Consider the following 13625-nt stretch of genomic DNA (forward strand, 5'->3'; position numbering starts at 1 on the left):
ACCCTCCAGGCTAGTCCAGGAGAATAGCTCCACCTCAGGTTCCTGATCTGACATCTGTCATGTGAACATATTCACAGGTGCTAAAGGTCAGGACAGACACACCTTGTTTGGGTGCGCGCATACGGCGGGGGTGGGGGTGAGGTGGGGGTGGGGGCATTATTCTGCCTCCCACACACCCCAGAAGGTCTCCAGTGAGCACTCAGGAGGGCCCCTGCCTACAGAGCAGAGTCCTCCCTCAGGAACCAATGGGGCAGCCCAGAAGTGGTGCCCAGTGCTCACCTTGGGGAAGCAGAGTGGGATTTCCAGCGTGTGGTGATGCCGAGGTGGGCTGGTCCTTCCCCTGCATCTCTGCATATTCTGCTATGGGTCTGAGGAGGGCCAGAGTCCCAGAACACTGCAAATAATTTCCATCCAGGTGCAGCTCGCTGGGGAAGAGGGCGGAAAACATTGTCCATCGGCTGTCAGATCCACTGCAACTTTGAATTTAAGATCTGTGTCTGACAGAGCGTAACTGGTCATAAATGACTACATAGCATGGTCAATGGATAATCAGAGTAAATGTGAGCCACATCATGTCACAAAATGCTATGCCAGTGCCACAGACCATGCCCTCAGCAGATGCCCTTGGTTCTCAGTTCACTAAAGGCTTTTTCTCCTAAGAGTAAGAAAAAAGGGAGGGGTGCTGGGGAAGTAGCTTATTAAGTAAAGTGCTTGCCAAGCCCATGAGGCTCTCTGTTCAGTCTCTAGAACCCATGGAGAAACACTGGGCACTGGGCTGTGGAGATGGCTGGTGGGTAAAGCACTTGCTGTGAAACCAAGAGGACCCAAGTTCAAATTCCCAGCACTCCTGTCAAAGCCAGGCATAACCACAAATCCCTGTGAGCCCAGCGTTGCGGGGTAGAGACAGTTGGGTCCCTGGGACTTGACTGGCCAGTCTAGCTGAAATGGCAAGCTTGCTGTTCAGTGAGAGACCTTGTCTGAAGAAATAGAGAGCGACAGAGGAATACATTTGATGTACTCCTCCGACCTCCAAATGTGCATGTGTATACACATACACCATACAAACAAAATAAAAAAAGAGATAAATTTCTTTCTTTCTTTTCTTTTTTCTTTCTTTCTTTCTTTTTTTTTTTTTTGGTTTTTTTGAGACAGGGTTTCTCTGTGTAGCCCTGGCTGTCCTGGAACTCACTCTGTAGATCAGGCTGGCCTCGAACTCACAGAGATCCACCTGCCTCTGCCTCCCGAGTGCTGGGATTAAAGGCGTGCGCCACCACCACCACCACCACCACCACCACCACCACCACCACCACCGTCCTTTCTAATGAAGTTTAGAAAACAACAACATCACAGGGCATGGTGGTGAGCTTGTGATCCCAGAGTTGGAAGTGGGGAGATAGGTGCATCCCCGGAGCTGTCTGTCTGGCATTCAGCCTGTTTGGTGAGCTTCAAGCCAGTGAGAGACCCCAATTCAAAAACAAGGTGACAGCACAGAGGAATGACATGTGACAAGCTGACCTCTGACCTCCACATGCATGTGTGCACCCTACAGAAACATACATACCCCCCCAAAAAAAAAGAAAAAAAAAAGGAGAAAGAGGCAGGAAAGGAGGAAGGAAGGGAAGGAGGGAGTGAAAAAGCAAAACTAGCCCCAGGATGCATTGTGCAATGAGTCAAAACGGAGACAAGGCGAGCAAGGGCATGGGGTGTGTGTGTGTGTGTGTGTGTGTGTGTGTGTGTGTGTGTGTGTGTAGCTCACCAGATGGCACTCTGGCTGATGACAGAGCCCAGCCTCCGGCCACTCTGAGGCCCCAGGCCACAATAGCGCAGACTGAGGCCTTGGAGCCTTTGGTTGGTCTCCAGGCCCGAGAAGATACTCTCGAGTTCTTCATTTCCAAACCTGAAATGACAGAACAAACCCCATGGCTTTTAAACTGTATCACAGGCTGAGGGGAGCGCTGCAGCTGGTCACGGCGGGGAAATAAACCATGGTTTAGAGCCTGGCGGTGGTGGGTGCCCGACTTTAATCCCAGTACTTGGGAGGCAGAGGCAGGTGGATCTCTGTGAGTTCGAGACCAGCCTGGTCTACCGAGTGAGTTCCAGGACAGCCAGGGCTACACAGAGAGACTCTGTCTTGAAAAACAAAAACAAAAACAAAAAACAAACAAACAAACAAAAAAACCAAAAAACAAAAAAAAAAAAAAAAGAAAAGAAAAGAAAACTCAGTTCAGATTGGCTTGTCAACCTGGATCAAGATTCTGTGGAGCCTGATGCCTGGCAGTTTATTCCCAGCACATGTAAACACAGTATAATTTGGGGAAAAAGTTTCCTGGTGTAACACAATCCTTGGTGCACACGGAAGCATAATTACATTGACACTCAGCTCAGAGTATGTGTCATTTCTTCCAAGAAGATGGGTTCTAGGGATAGGCTACCTGTACTAGCTTAAGGACCCAGGGAAGGGTCTGGCCCAGTCTCGGTCATACAGACAGTGTAGAGGTCACTTGGGTTATTAGCCACCTCTGGTCCTGGTCATGGGAGCTTAGGGGAGTCTCTGGCTATACAGGTAATATAAGGGCCACTTGGACTATTAAGTATCTCCAGTCTGATGGTGGGAGCTGGGGGAGCCCTGACTGTAAGGGTCACTTAGATTACTAACCACCTCCAGCCCTGGTTGTAGGAACCTGATGTGGCCTGACCCAACAGATAAACGCACATCACCAGGCTATTAATCACTTCCAAATCCCAGCTTTCAGGATGGAAGAACAGGTGTTCCATCTTTCCCATTGGAAAGACAATCCTGAGTGCTTAACATTCCTGGTCTCTCTGGAGATCTGTGGGCTCAAGAACCTGGGCTGTGCTCTCCCACCACCAGGCCACAAGGCTAACCTCAGAGTCTTCCCCGGGCCAGCTAGAAAGGTTTCTACTGATCTTAGTTTCTCAGGCCGGGACTGGCTGAGGGATAGTGCAGGGCTGACCCCAAAACAAAGGGGTTCTTGTAAGGGGGGAAGGGGATCTGAAGTCAGATTTTAGGGCAAAGAGAGCAAAGAATGATTGATATGAAGCATCCTTTCAAGGGAGCGCATGGAGAAGAGGTTCCAAATGCTGAGGTAGAACAGAGATGGGCATGATGATTCAGGCATGATGATTCGGGCATGATGATGGAGTTGGCAGCGGTGGGCAGAGTCTAAGAAGCCCCAGCGGCAGCAGGACTCTGTAAGGAAGTCCAGCCTCTCATCCTTCCTGTTATAACTGGGCTCCTTCATTCACAATATTTAGCTCTCAAAGTGACTCACAAGCACGTTCCTTTATTTACATCTTCCTTAGCGCCCAGCACCTTGTCATGCAGAAGCTCACCTTCAAGGAACATTTGTGGAAAGAACAAATGGGGACACTAATGTCTACTTGGGCACAGGGGGAGGGCTAGAAGGTTCTCTGGTCCTGATGAGGTGCAGAACCTCAGTGTGTGGTCCTCCCCGCCCCCCACTTCCTCTGGCAGTCACCGGCTCCCAGCCTGCCAGCGCCCGCCCCGCTTCAGCCTTACTTGCAGTAATCGAGGACCAGCAACTGCAAACTGCTGAACTGCAGAGCTTTCCCAAGTCGTCCCAGGGACCACAGGTCCATCTTGCAATTAATGATCTCCAGGGTGGTAACTGGGCAAGTGGTGTGCCCCTTCGACTCCAGGAACAAAGCCTAGAGGATGAAAAAATACTTCCGTCGGGACGACTGCGCTCTTGAGTTTTCACAGGTCCCCAAGTCAAGACTATGAATGACCTCAACATATTTGCCTCCAAGATGGTGTTCTGCATCTTGTAGCATAAAATGTAGCATGAAAATAGAGGGGTACCCAGCCGGGCGGTGGTGGCGCACGCCTTTAATCCCAGCACTCGGGAGGCAGAGGCAGGCGGATCTCTGTGAGTTCAAGGCCAGCCTGGGCTACAGAGTGAGTTCCAGGAAAGGCGCAAAGCTACACAGAGAAACCCTGTCTCAAAAAACCAAAAAAGAAAAGAAAAGAAAAGAAAATAGAGGGGTTTCCCTTCTTAAAACAGTGATTCATTGCAGAATCACATGAGAAACATGAAGCCCTGTAATGAGATATACTGCCCGTGTTATGGGCTAAATTATACTTGAATAGTTCTCCCCCACTCACACACCGAAGTACGAACCCAGGATCTCAGAAGGCTGTCTCATGGAGCCAGGTGCCTGTGTTCTGATGAGATCTTGGGGTGAACCCTAACTTGATTCGACTAGTGTCCTCACAAGAAGGGGACCCTGTGAGGACACAGGAAGACAACCTTGCTGACGCCTCCGTTCAGAAGTAGCTGTTGCCTCAGCCACACACAGCCTAGGAGGCTGACAACCTCTGCAGACTATGGCAGATGCCGATTTTTAAGCATTTATTACTATTCTGTGGGGGAGGGATGCATGCCTGCTGTGGCATGGATGTGGAGGTCAGCAAATACCATTGTGGAGTTGAGTCTCTCTTTTCATTTTTGCCTAGGTTCTGGGGCTGGAACTCGGGCTTGCTCGGCATGTGCCTGCATCCCACTGAGCCATCCTGCCAGGCCTGGATTTGTCAAAAGAATTTTTTTTTTTTTTTTAAATTTATTAGTGTGTGTGTTGGAGTTGGTTCTCTCCTCCCTTCTGTAGGTAGGCTCTAGGGTGTGAGGTCGGGTCATTAAGCTTAAGCAGCGAGTGAGATGTTGGTTTCTTAATGAGGAAGCTGCTGTTGGAGTGGGCAGCATCCGCTCCATAGTGGAGAGGTCCACGGACAGCTCATTTTTGTGGTAACCAAGGATACCAGTGATGGTTAAATCCCTGTCTGAAAGGAAAGAGCATTTAAAACCTCCAGTCGTGGGGCTGGCATGAGGCCACCTTTCAGCAGTTCCAACCAGCACAGAACAGAAGCCTTGGAGGGCTTGGGTGGATTTGGAAGGCTAAGGGCCTTTTCGGGTAATGACATATTGACATATTGGTCAGATCTAGGATTTCAAATGATCCCTTGGCTGAGGTTGAAAAGTTGAGCCGTAGCCACAGGGCCGGTACTGCTCTGCATGATGTGAGTCGCCCCCGCCCCCCCAACTAGCTAGCGTGGGCTGAGCTGGTTGCACAAAGGGCCGACAAAAAGCCAGGGCTTCCAGCCCTGTGTCCTAGTTAGGGTTACTATTGGTGCGCTGAAACACCACGAAAAGCAAACATCCTTCCTCCCTCCTGCACACTCTTTCTTTTGTTTGAGTTCTAAGTCCCGTTCCATCACCCAGCACTGCTTCCTGGTCAGTTTGGTCCTCCATGGCCTCAGCCCCTCTGGTCTCACTGCCCGCATTGTCTCCAGGTTTCAGGGGGCGTTGCTGCTGAAGGGGAAGGAGAGTCTAAAAGAGAGGGCCCGAGAGCAAGCTTTTCAACTTCTTTCTCTGTGTGTTTTCTTTTGCTTTGTTGAGATAGGGTCTCACTACGCAGCCCTGGGTGGCCTGGAACTTGGTATGTAAACAGGCTGGCCTGGAACTCACAGAGATCCTCCTGCCTCTGGCCCCCAAGCGCTGGAATTAAAGGTGTGCACCACCATACCCAGCTTAGTTTCTTGATGATGTTTCTAAGTTTCTCAACTACCATCTTTTAAATTAAATATTCCAGGGACACCCCCCCCATGGACACACACCTCTATCCTCCTTTGAATCGTGTATGAGTGTGCATGCATGCATATGCACACGTGTGTTTAGCTTAGCTAGTTCTCAGCCAAAGAGCTGGTCTTGATTATCTGATTTGACTTTTCCAGAAGTGGAGTTCTTACTTGTAATAAAGGAAGCTCAATTTCTTTTTCTTTCTTTCTTTCTTTCTTTTTTTTTTGTTTTTTTGTTTTTCAAGACTGGGTTTCTCTGTGTAGCTTTGTGCCTTTCCTGGAACTCGCTTTGGAGACCAGGCTGGCCTTGAACTCACAGAGATTCACCTGGCTCTGCCTCCCGAGTGCTGGGATTAAAGGCGTGCACCACCACTGCCCGGCGGGAAGCTCAATTTCTAAAAGAGATTGATCTATCATTGTATATGTAATAGAATAACGGTTAAAATTATTGAACACAGGTGATTCTTGACAACATAATGTGAGTGAAAGTCTGATTTACAAAATCATACTTATGTAGACAACATGCATGCATATTGCTAAAAGTGTTAGTGTGTGCACGGTGGAGACACATCTCCCTTAGGCAGGCACCACCTTTAGGAAGCAGGCGGGGCAGAGAGGAACTGAAGCTTTGTATCACATTGGTCAGTATTTGTCCATGTTATTCATTTAAAGGAGTATATTATGGGGATGGAGAGATGCCAGAGGGGTTAAAAGCACTTGTTGCTCTTGCTGAGGACACGGGCTCAGTTCCCAGGACCCACACGGCAGCTCATAACCTCCTGTAACCCCAGTTCCAGGGGATCTGACAGGGATGCAGAAACATTCATACACATAAAGTTACATAAGTGAATCTTTTAAAAAATTAATCTAAAAGGGGTATATTACAACTGGGAGGTGGGTTTATGGATATTCTGTCATTTTCCACATTTTCTTAAAAATGTGGGACTGGCAGGGTGGTGGTGGTGGTGGTGGTGGTGGTGGTGGTGGTGGTGGTGGTACACGCCTTTAATCCCAGCGCTCAGGAGGCAGAGGCAAGAGGATCTCTGAATTCAAGGTCAGCCTGGTCTACAGAGTTCCAGGACAGCCAAGGCTACACTGATAAACCCTGTCTCAAAAACAAACAAACAAAAACAAAACCCACAAAAAACAAAAACAACCAACCAAACAAACAAGATGGGACTTATTTAAAATTTATTTAAAACTTACTTAAAATAAGTTTGAAGAATCTCATTAAAATAATGTTGTTTTTAAGAAAAAAATCTTTTTTTTTAGATTTATTTATCTATTATGTATTCAGTGTTCTGTCTGCATGCATGCCTGTAGGCCAGAAGAGGGCACCAGATCTCATTATAGATGGTTGTGAGCCACCATGTGGTTGCCAGGAATTGAACGCAGGACCCCTGGAAGAGCAGCCAGTGCTCTTAACCACTGAGCCGTCTCTCCAGCCCAAGAAAGAAAATCTTGCAGCATATCAATAAGTCAGAAATAAAATAGACTATATCTGGAATACAGGGTGTTGTGTGCTTGTTTTTAATTTAGGGTGTGAAGGAACTGAAACCACACTCACGAGCCTGGCGATCTCGGGGTTGGTCAGCTGGAGGCCCCAGACACAGATCTCCTTCCCCAGCATGTAGCTCTCATCTCGAATGGCCATGAGCAAAGGCTCCAAGGACACAGGCGGGCTGCTCACGGAGGCGTCACCAGCTCTTACCAGCATGAACTGGAGTGTGAGAAAATTATAGGTGGCCATCATAAAGAGATACCCATGCATCCGGATGTGTGGAAAAGGAATACTGCCACCAGATGGCTTCATGAACGTCTGAGATAGTTACTGCCTGTGTACCAGGGGGTGGGGAGCCAACGGATAACATTCCTGCCAAGGACAAGCTCATGGCTCTGTAGGTCAGAGTCACTACAGGTTACTGCCCACGATTAGGTCACAAAAATCAATTTAGTTTTGTACAACCAACTTTTTCTTTTTCTTTTAGGAAATAGAAAGGCAGGAAAAACCATTGAATTGCATCTTACATAGCAAGGATAGTGATGATTGATTCATAAAGTTTTTGTTTTTTAAAGGTTATCTATTTTAATTTTATGCCTATTGAGGGTTCTGCCTGTGTGTATGCCTATGTGTGTGTGTGCAGTGCCCTTGCAGGCTGGAAGAGAGCATCGGATCTCCTGGAACTGGAGTTAGAGGGGCCCCCTTGTGGGTGCTGGGAACCAACCTTGGCACGATGTTCAAGCAGAAAGTTTCTTTTCTGTTTTTGTTTTTGTTTTTCGAGACAGGGTTTCTCTGTGTAGTTTTGGAGCCTGTCCTGGATCTCGCTCTGTAGACCAGGCTGGCCTCGAACTCACAGAAATCCGCCTGCCTCTGCCTCCTGAGTGCTAGGATTAAAGTCATGTGCCACTGCTACCCAGCTGCAAGTTTCTTTTCTTTTTTTCTCTTTCTTTCCTTCTTTCCTTCTTTCTTTCCTTCTTTCTTTCTTTCTTTCTTTCCTTCCTTCCTTCCTTCCTTCCTTTCTTTCTCTTTCTTCCTTTCTTTCTCCCTTCCTTTCTTTCTCTCTCTCTTTCTGTCTGTCTCTCTTTCTGTCTGTCTGTCTCTCTCTCTCTTTCTTTCTTTTTTTTTTTTCTTTTTGAGACAGGGTTTCTCTGTGTAGCCCTGGCTCTCCTGGACTCACTCCTTGCTCTGTAGACCAGGCTGACCTCTAACTCAGAGATCCACCTGCCTCTGCCTCTTGAGTTTTGGGATTAGAGGTGTGTGCTACTACCACTGCCCGGCTAGCAGTAAGTATTTAACCACTGACCTGTCTTTCCAGCCCCTCATAAGGCTCTAAATGATATTCATAATCAAAATGGAGAAGCCTCATCTGAGCATGCTTCCACCTTATGTAGTTACTTGCGTCTACCCAGAGATTCATACTGGATGGGATGTTAATTGTATTTCTGATGATGGCTGTAATAAAAAAGTCTGGTGGAGGCTAATTATAAGAACTATAGTAAAAACAAAACTTAATCAGTGGGGTTGAGAGATGACTTAGTGGTTGAGAGTATGTTGGGCAGCTAACAATGTCCTGTAACTCCAGCTCCAGGGGATCCAATACCTTCTGACTTCCATAAGTACCTGTACTCATATGCACACCTCTCCCCATACATATAACTAAAAAAATCAAATCTTTAAAAAATTAATCAAGGGCTGGAGAGATGGCTCAGAGGTTAAGAGCACCAGCTGCTCTTCCAGAGGTCCTGAGTTCAATTCCCAGCAACCACATGGTGGCTCACAACCATCTGTAATGAGATCTGGCACCCTCTTCTGTATAGATAATAAATAAGTAATTCTTAAAAAAAATCAATATTATTTTACCCCCTCCCCAAAGGACGATGTGGGGCTGGAGAGCTGGCTCAACAGTTAAGAGCCCTTGCTCGTCTTGCAGAGGATCAGGGTTTGACTCCCGCATCCACCCTGGGCATCTCCAGTCCCAGGGCATCTGATGTCCTCTGCCAGCACCTGTGCGGTGCCATATAGACAACCTGGCACACACACATACACATGAGTTTTTAAAAGAATGGTTGTGGGAAGCCCCTCACTGGAACAGGGAGACGTGTGTGGGAACATTCGGTAGAAACTGAATAAAGAAGGGAGCAGAGAAACCCGGAGGGCAGATGAGGTGGGCAGAGAGGAACAGGTGGGAAGAGAGCTAGAGGGGAGGAGGGCGCGACTCAGGGAGGCCAGAATCGGAGGAAAGAGGGGAGCTTAAAGAGGAACTTGAGAAGGTGGTATCATGTGAATTTCGGGGGACTCTTTCCCCGAGCAAACATTCTGGCAGTCAGGAGGGCAGGGGCGTGGTCGGGGGCGGGGCAGAAGAGTGGAGCAGTCGCGTGGTGTCTGGTGAGCCAAGCTGTGAATGTCAGCTAATGCAGAGCTGGGGGAGAGTCGGCTTTGGACCGAGCCCAGGGAGTCTATTTCGGAGAAGGACAGAGTCCCCCCACTCACCCTCCTGAGGATCTGTTCTCTGTCAATGCTGCTCTTCAGGTCCCTTTGGATGGCGGGACACGGGGATGTCCGAGACTGTACGCAGTACTTCTGATACGTCTTCAGGAACTTCTGAAGAACCGGAACCACCGATGGGGGAGCCCCTTTGGGTTTTCGTTTTCTTTCCTTTGCTCTTGGCATTGTTTTATAGTGTTCGGTTCCACTTGGCTTCTGAAAACAGTAACTTAAGCTGAAATCCAGCACAAAACATGCCTCGCCCTTGAAATCCAGAAAACACTGTTGTGAGCTCTTCTCCAAGAATCTTTTTGTTTTGTTTTGTTTTTAGTTTTTCAAGACAGGGTTTCTCTGTGTAGTTTTAGTGCCTGTCCTAGAGCTCACTCTGTAGATCAGGCTGGCCTCGAACTCACAGAGATCCACCTGATTCTACCTCCTGAGTGCTGGGATTAAAGGCAGTGCGCCACCACCGCCTGGCTTCTCCAAGAATCTTAAAGGCTTTTTATCCTAAGTGGCCCTAGCGAATTGAGTTCAGAGCCACTACAGAGATACTCAGTTTCCAATTTCCATAGCCATGGGTCCATATTTTTGTTTCTTTATATTGAGGGCAGCACCCATGGACTCAGTTATGAGGAGGTGCAATAATATTAATTCAGGGTACTATTCAGTACCTATTAGTTTTAAAGCAGCAGAGTTCTCTTTATTGATTCAGTTCTTGCCAGACTGTGCATACTGATGGGGTTAAGAATGCGGACCTTGAGCTGGGAATATAGTTGAATTGAAAAGTGTTTTCCTAGCATGCATGAGGCCCTGGGTTCAACACTGAAAAAGAAGCAGGCATTTAAAACACACATTATATTGGTAAATTGTCATGTGCTATTTAAGTTCACTGTAAAGATGGTTCTGCAAGTGCCCCTCCCTTCAGATCTAAGCATGTGTGTCAGGTGGCCTCCAAGACCCCTGTTCGGAGATGGGCTGGACCCCTAACTCTGTGACAAGGAGGGGAGAGGGCAGTGAAATCCATCTCCAACAGCCATTATTATTGTTTATCTAATAATATGAGAATTCCTGCCATGGGAAAGGGAAGCAAAGTTCGGCCATGGGAAGCTCATCTGTGGAGAGAAAGCTCAATCAGGAACTCCAGCTGCCTGCCTCAACCTCCCCAGGGGGTTCCTTCCTTCCTTCTCTCCCTCCCTCCCTCCCTCCCTCCCTCCCTCCCTCCCTCCCTCCCTCCCTCCTTCCTTCCTTCCTTCCTTCTTTCCTTTTCCTTCTTCTTTTTTTGTTATTTGCTTTTTTGAAACAGGGTTTCTCAGTATAGTCCTGGCTGTCCTGGAACTCTCTCTGTAGACCAGGTTGGGCTCGAACTCACAGAGCTCTGCCTGCCTCTGCCTCAGCTCCCACTTTTATTCTTTAAAGCAGCCAGCCTACACTTGGTGTTTTGTTACAGTAGCCCCGACTGATGTCCAGGAGAAAGTCTGCAGCATTATTCACTCTAGGGAATAATTTTTTTTTTTTTTTGGTTTTTCGAGACAGGGTTTCTCTGTGTAGCTTTGCGCCTCTCCTGGAACTCACTTGATAGCCCAGGCTGGCCTCGAACTCACAGAGATCCGCCTGCCTCTGCCTCCTAAGTGCTGGGATTAAAGGCGTGCGCCACCACCGCCCGGCAATTTTTTTTTTTTTTTTTTTTTTTTTTACCAGCTGATGCTAAGCATTTACGGATGGACAAACTCCACATGCATGGGCTGCAAATGTTCTCCATTAAGAAAGGTTAGTGTTTTTAAAAATTATGTATTGTGTTCATCCATCCAGGTCTGCAGTTCCTTTCTCAGGCACAAGATAAGGCTGCCCGACTGAGGAAAGCTGCAGGATGAGGTAATGTCTAAGGAGAGATGTCCTCTGATGCAAATGGACCACAAGAACAGCCAAGGGCAGACCAAGGAACACTGATAGAGGGGTCATAGAGACTTTTGCTTAAGCCTTGCTGGCTAAATCCTATATAAACAGCAATGGGGAATGAAAGAAAAGAGAACCGTTCATTCTTTTTTGGGGGGGGGGGGGATTCGAAACAGGGTTTTTCTGTGTAGCTTTGCGCCTTTCCTGGATCTCACTCTGTAGCCCAGGCTGGCTGCGAACTCACAAAGGTCCACTTGCCTCTGCCTCCCGAGTGCTGGGATTAAAGGCGTGCGCCACCACTGCCCAGTGAACCGTTCATTCTTGAAGTAAACCCAGAGTCCTGTGTCTCTGTCTAGCATTACCCTCCTTTCCAGGCCTGTGTGGCCCATGGCTATGTGGGCCATAAGTGTGAGTTCCAGTGTGCCACAGTCAGGGCTGTGGAGGTCAGAGGACAATTTACAGAAGTCAGTTCTCTGTTCTGGCCAGGTGGGTTCGAGAATTCAAAACAGGTCTCCAAGCTTGGTGGCAAGTGGCTTCTACTGAGCCCAACAAGTAGGATATATATTTTTTTAATTTTTAATTTTTTTATTTAAATGGCTGGCCTGACAAGATTTTGCTGACTAGCCGGGCGGTGGTGGTGCACGCCTTTAATCCCAGCACTCGGGAGGCAGAGCCAGGCGGATCTCTGTGAGTTCGAGGCCAGCCTGGGCTACCAAGTGAGTTCTAGGAAAGGCGCAAAGCTACGCAGAAAAACCCTGTCTCGAAAAAAAAAAAAAAAAGATTTTGCTGACTGGTGTGATAGTGGTGATAGTGGTACAAATGTTATGAGAGTCACCAACTTTTTTTTTTTATTGGATCTAATGTCCAATCCATGAGGTGGACCTTATGCCTGACTTTGTTTATGGAGCCAAGGATATATGGCTAGAGAGGTTGTAGGTCCTAGGGGAGAATACCTAACACTATTATTCTGCTCAATTGACACAGCCTTAACATGACTCCTAATGACTGACGACTACACCCATAGATTTGTGTATTCAAAGGTCCCAGCAAGGACATCGCCAGGACACTGCCCTCCTCACTCCACACCCCACAGGACCTGCTCGGTGCTCCCCTCCTCCAGGGTAGCTGGGACTCTCCGGTGCTCCCATGGGTGGGGCTGTCCTGACTCCCACCACCTCAGCCTATGTCCACAGTCCCATTTCCAGAGTGAGACTCACTGGAGGGAGAACAATAGTATTGGGTTCTCCCCAGGACTATAGCCTACCTAGCGTATGTTCTCAGCCTCCTTAACAGTGTCAGGCATAAGTTCCGCCTCGCAGACAGGTCATTCGATCCAATCAGAAAGGAGTTGGTAACTCCCATATCATTTGTGGCACCAACGCCTTGTTCAAGCCTTCGGGGAGCTTCTTCTCAAAGTAGAAGACAATGAACACAGAGCCCCTTCTTTGCTCAAAGTGTGGAGAATGAGAGACTGTGGAATGCTCACCTCTAAATGGGTTATACACATCACACCCTTTCTCCCAAGGTTTAGGGAATGTCTCCAAAGAAGGGGCATGAGGATTCTAAGAGCCAGAGGGGCTGGATGACTTCAGTGACACCTTGCTTTCTAGACATAACTGAGCAGATCCAACATATGAATTCACAGCAGTTGTGACAAGGTGCATAAGATTCTTGCAAACCCAAGCCAGACAGAATCACAGCATGGGAAGGGAGGGGAAATGCTCTCGAAATTCCACCACGAGCTGAGGAGCTACTGGCATTTCATTGCTGCTGGGAGAGGGAGAGTCAACCTTTGGTCTACCTTACTCCAAGGCAACTCCCAACTCCCAATCCTTAGAGGAGTTGGGCTCCACAAACTGGACTCGATGGATGAACAAATGGAAGAAAACTCAAAATCGGGTGGTAGGGAGGTGAGGGTGGAGAGATGTCGGGAGGGGTGAATATGATAAATGCATTACATGAAATTCTCAAAGAATTAACGAAAATATTTAACATTATTGAATGAGAGGGGAAGGGAGAAGGGGAGGGAGGGAGGGAGAGAGACAGACAGAGAGACAGAGAGATAGAGAGACAGAGAGAGCAAGATGGAAAGACACTATGCCTGTGTCTATGGAATCCATTCTCTGCTTCCAC

The 13625-nt window shown here is 47.9% G+C and overlaps 1 protein-coding gene across 1 annotated transcript in view; it reads right to left on the reverse strand.

The window, feature by feature from the left end:
* The window catches only part of LOC114691000, a 31752-nt gene extending 21898 nt beyond the window's left edge, over positions 1-9854 (reverse strand). The window contains exons 1-5 of the mRNA XM_028866067.2: positions 9606-9854; positions 7182-7334; positions 3542-3690; positions 1757-1897; positions 280-425 (exon numbers count right to left, since the gene is read on the reverse strand). Of these exons, the coding sequence (XP_028721900.2) occupies positions 280-425; positions 1757-1897; positions 3542-3690; positions 7182-7334; positions 9606-9785 (769 nt within the window). The 5' untranslated portion in view covers positions 9786-9854. The remainder of the gene's footprint in view (positions 1-279; positions 426-1756; positions 1898-3541; positions 3691-7181; positions 7335-9605) is intronic.
* Between the last annotated feature and the right edge of the window lie 3771 nt (positions 9855-13625).

The sequence above is a fragment of the Peromyscus leucopus genome, chromosome 7, assembly GCF_004664715.2.
Source record: "Peromyscus leucopus breed LL Stock chromosome 7, UCI_PerLeu_2.1, whole genome shotgun sequence".
NCBI lineage: Eukaryota > Metazoa > Chordata > Mammalia > Rodentia > Cricetidae > Peromyscus > Peromyscus leucopus.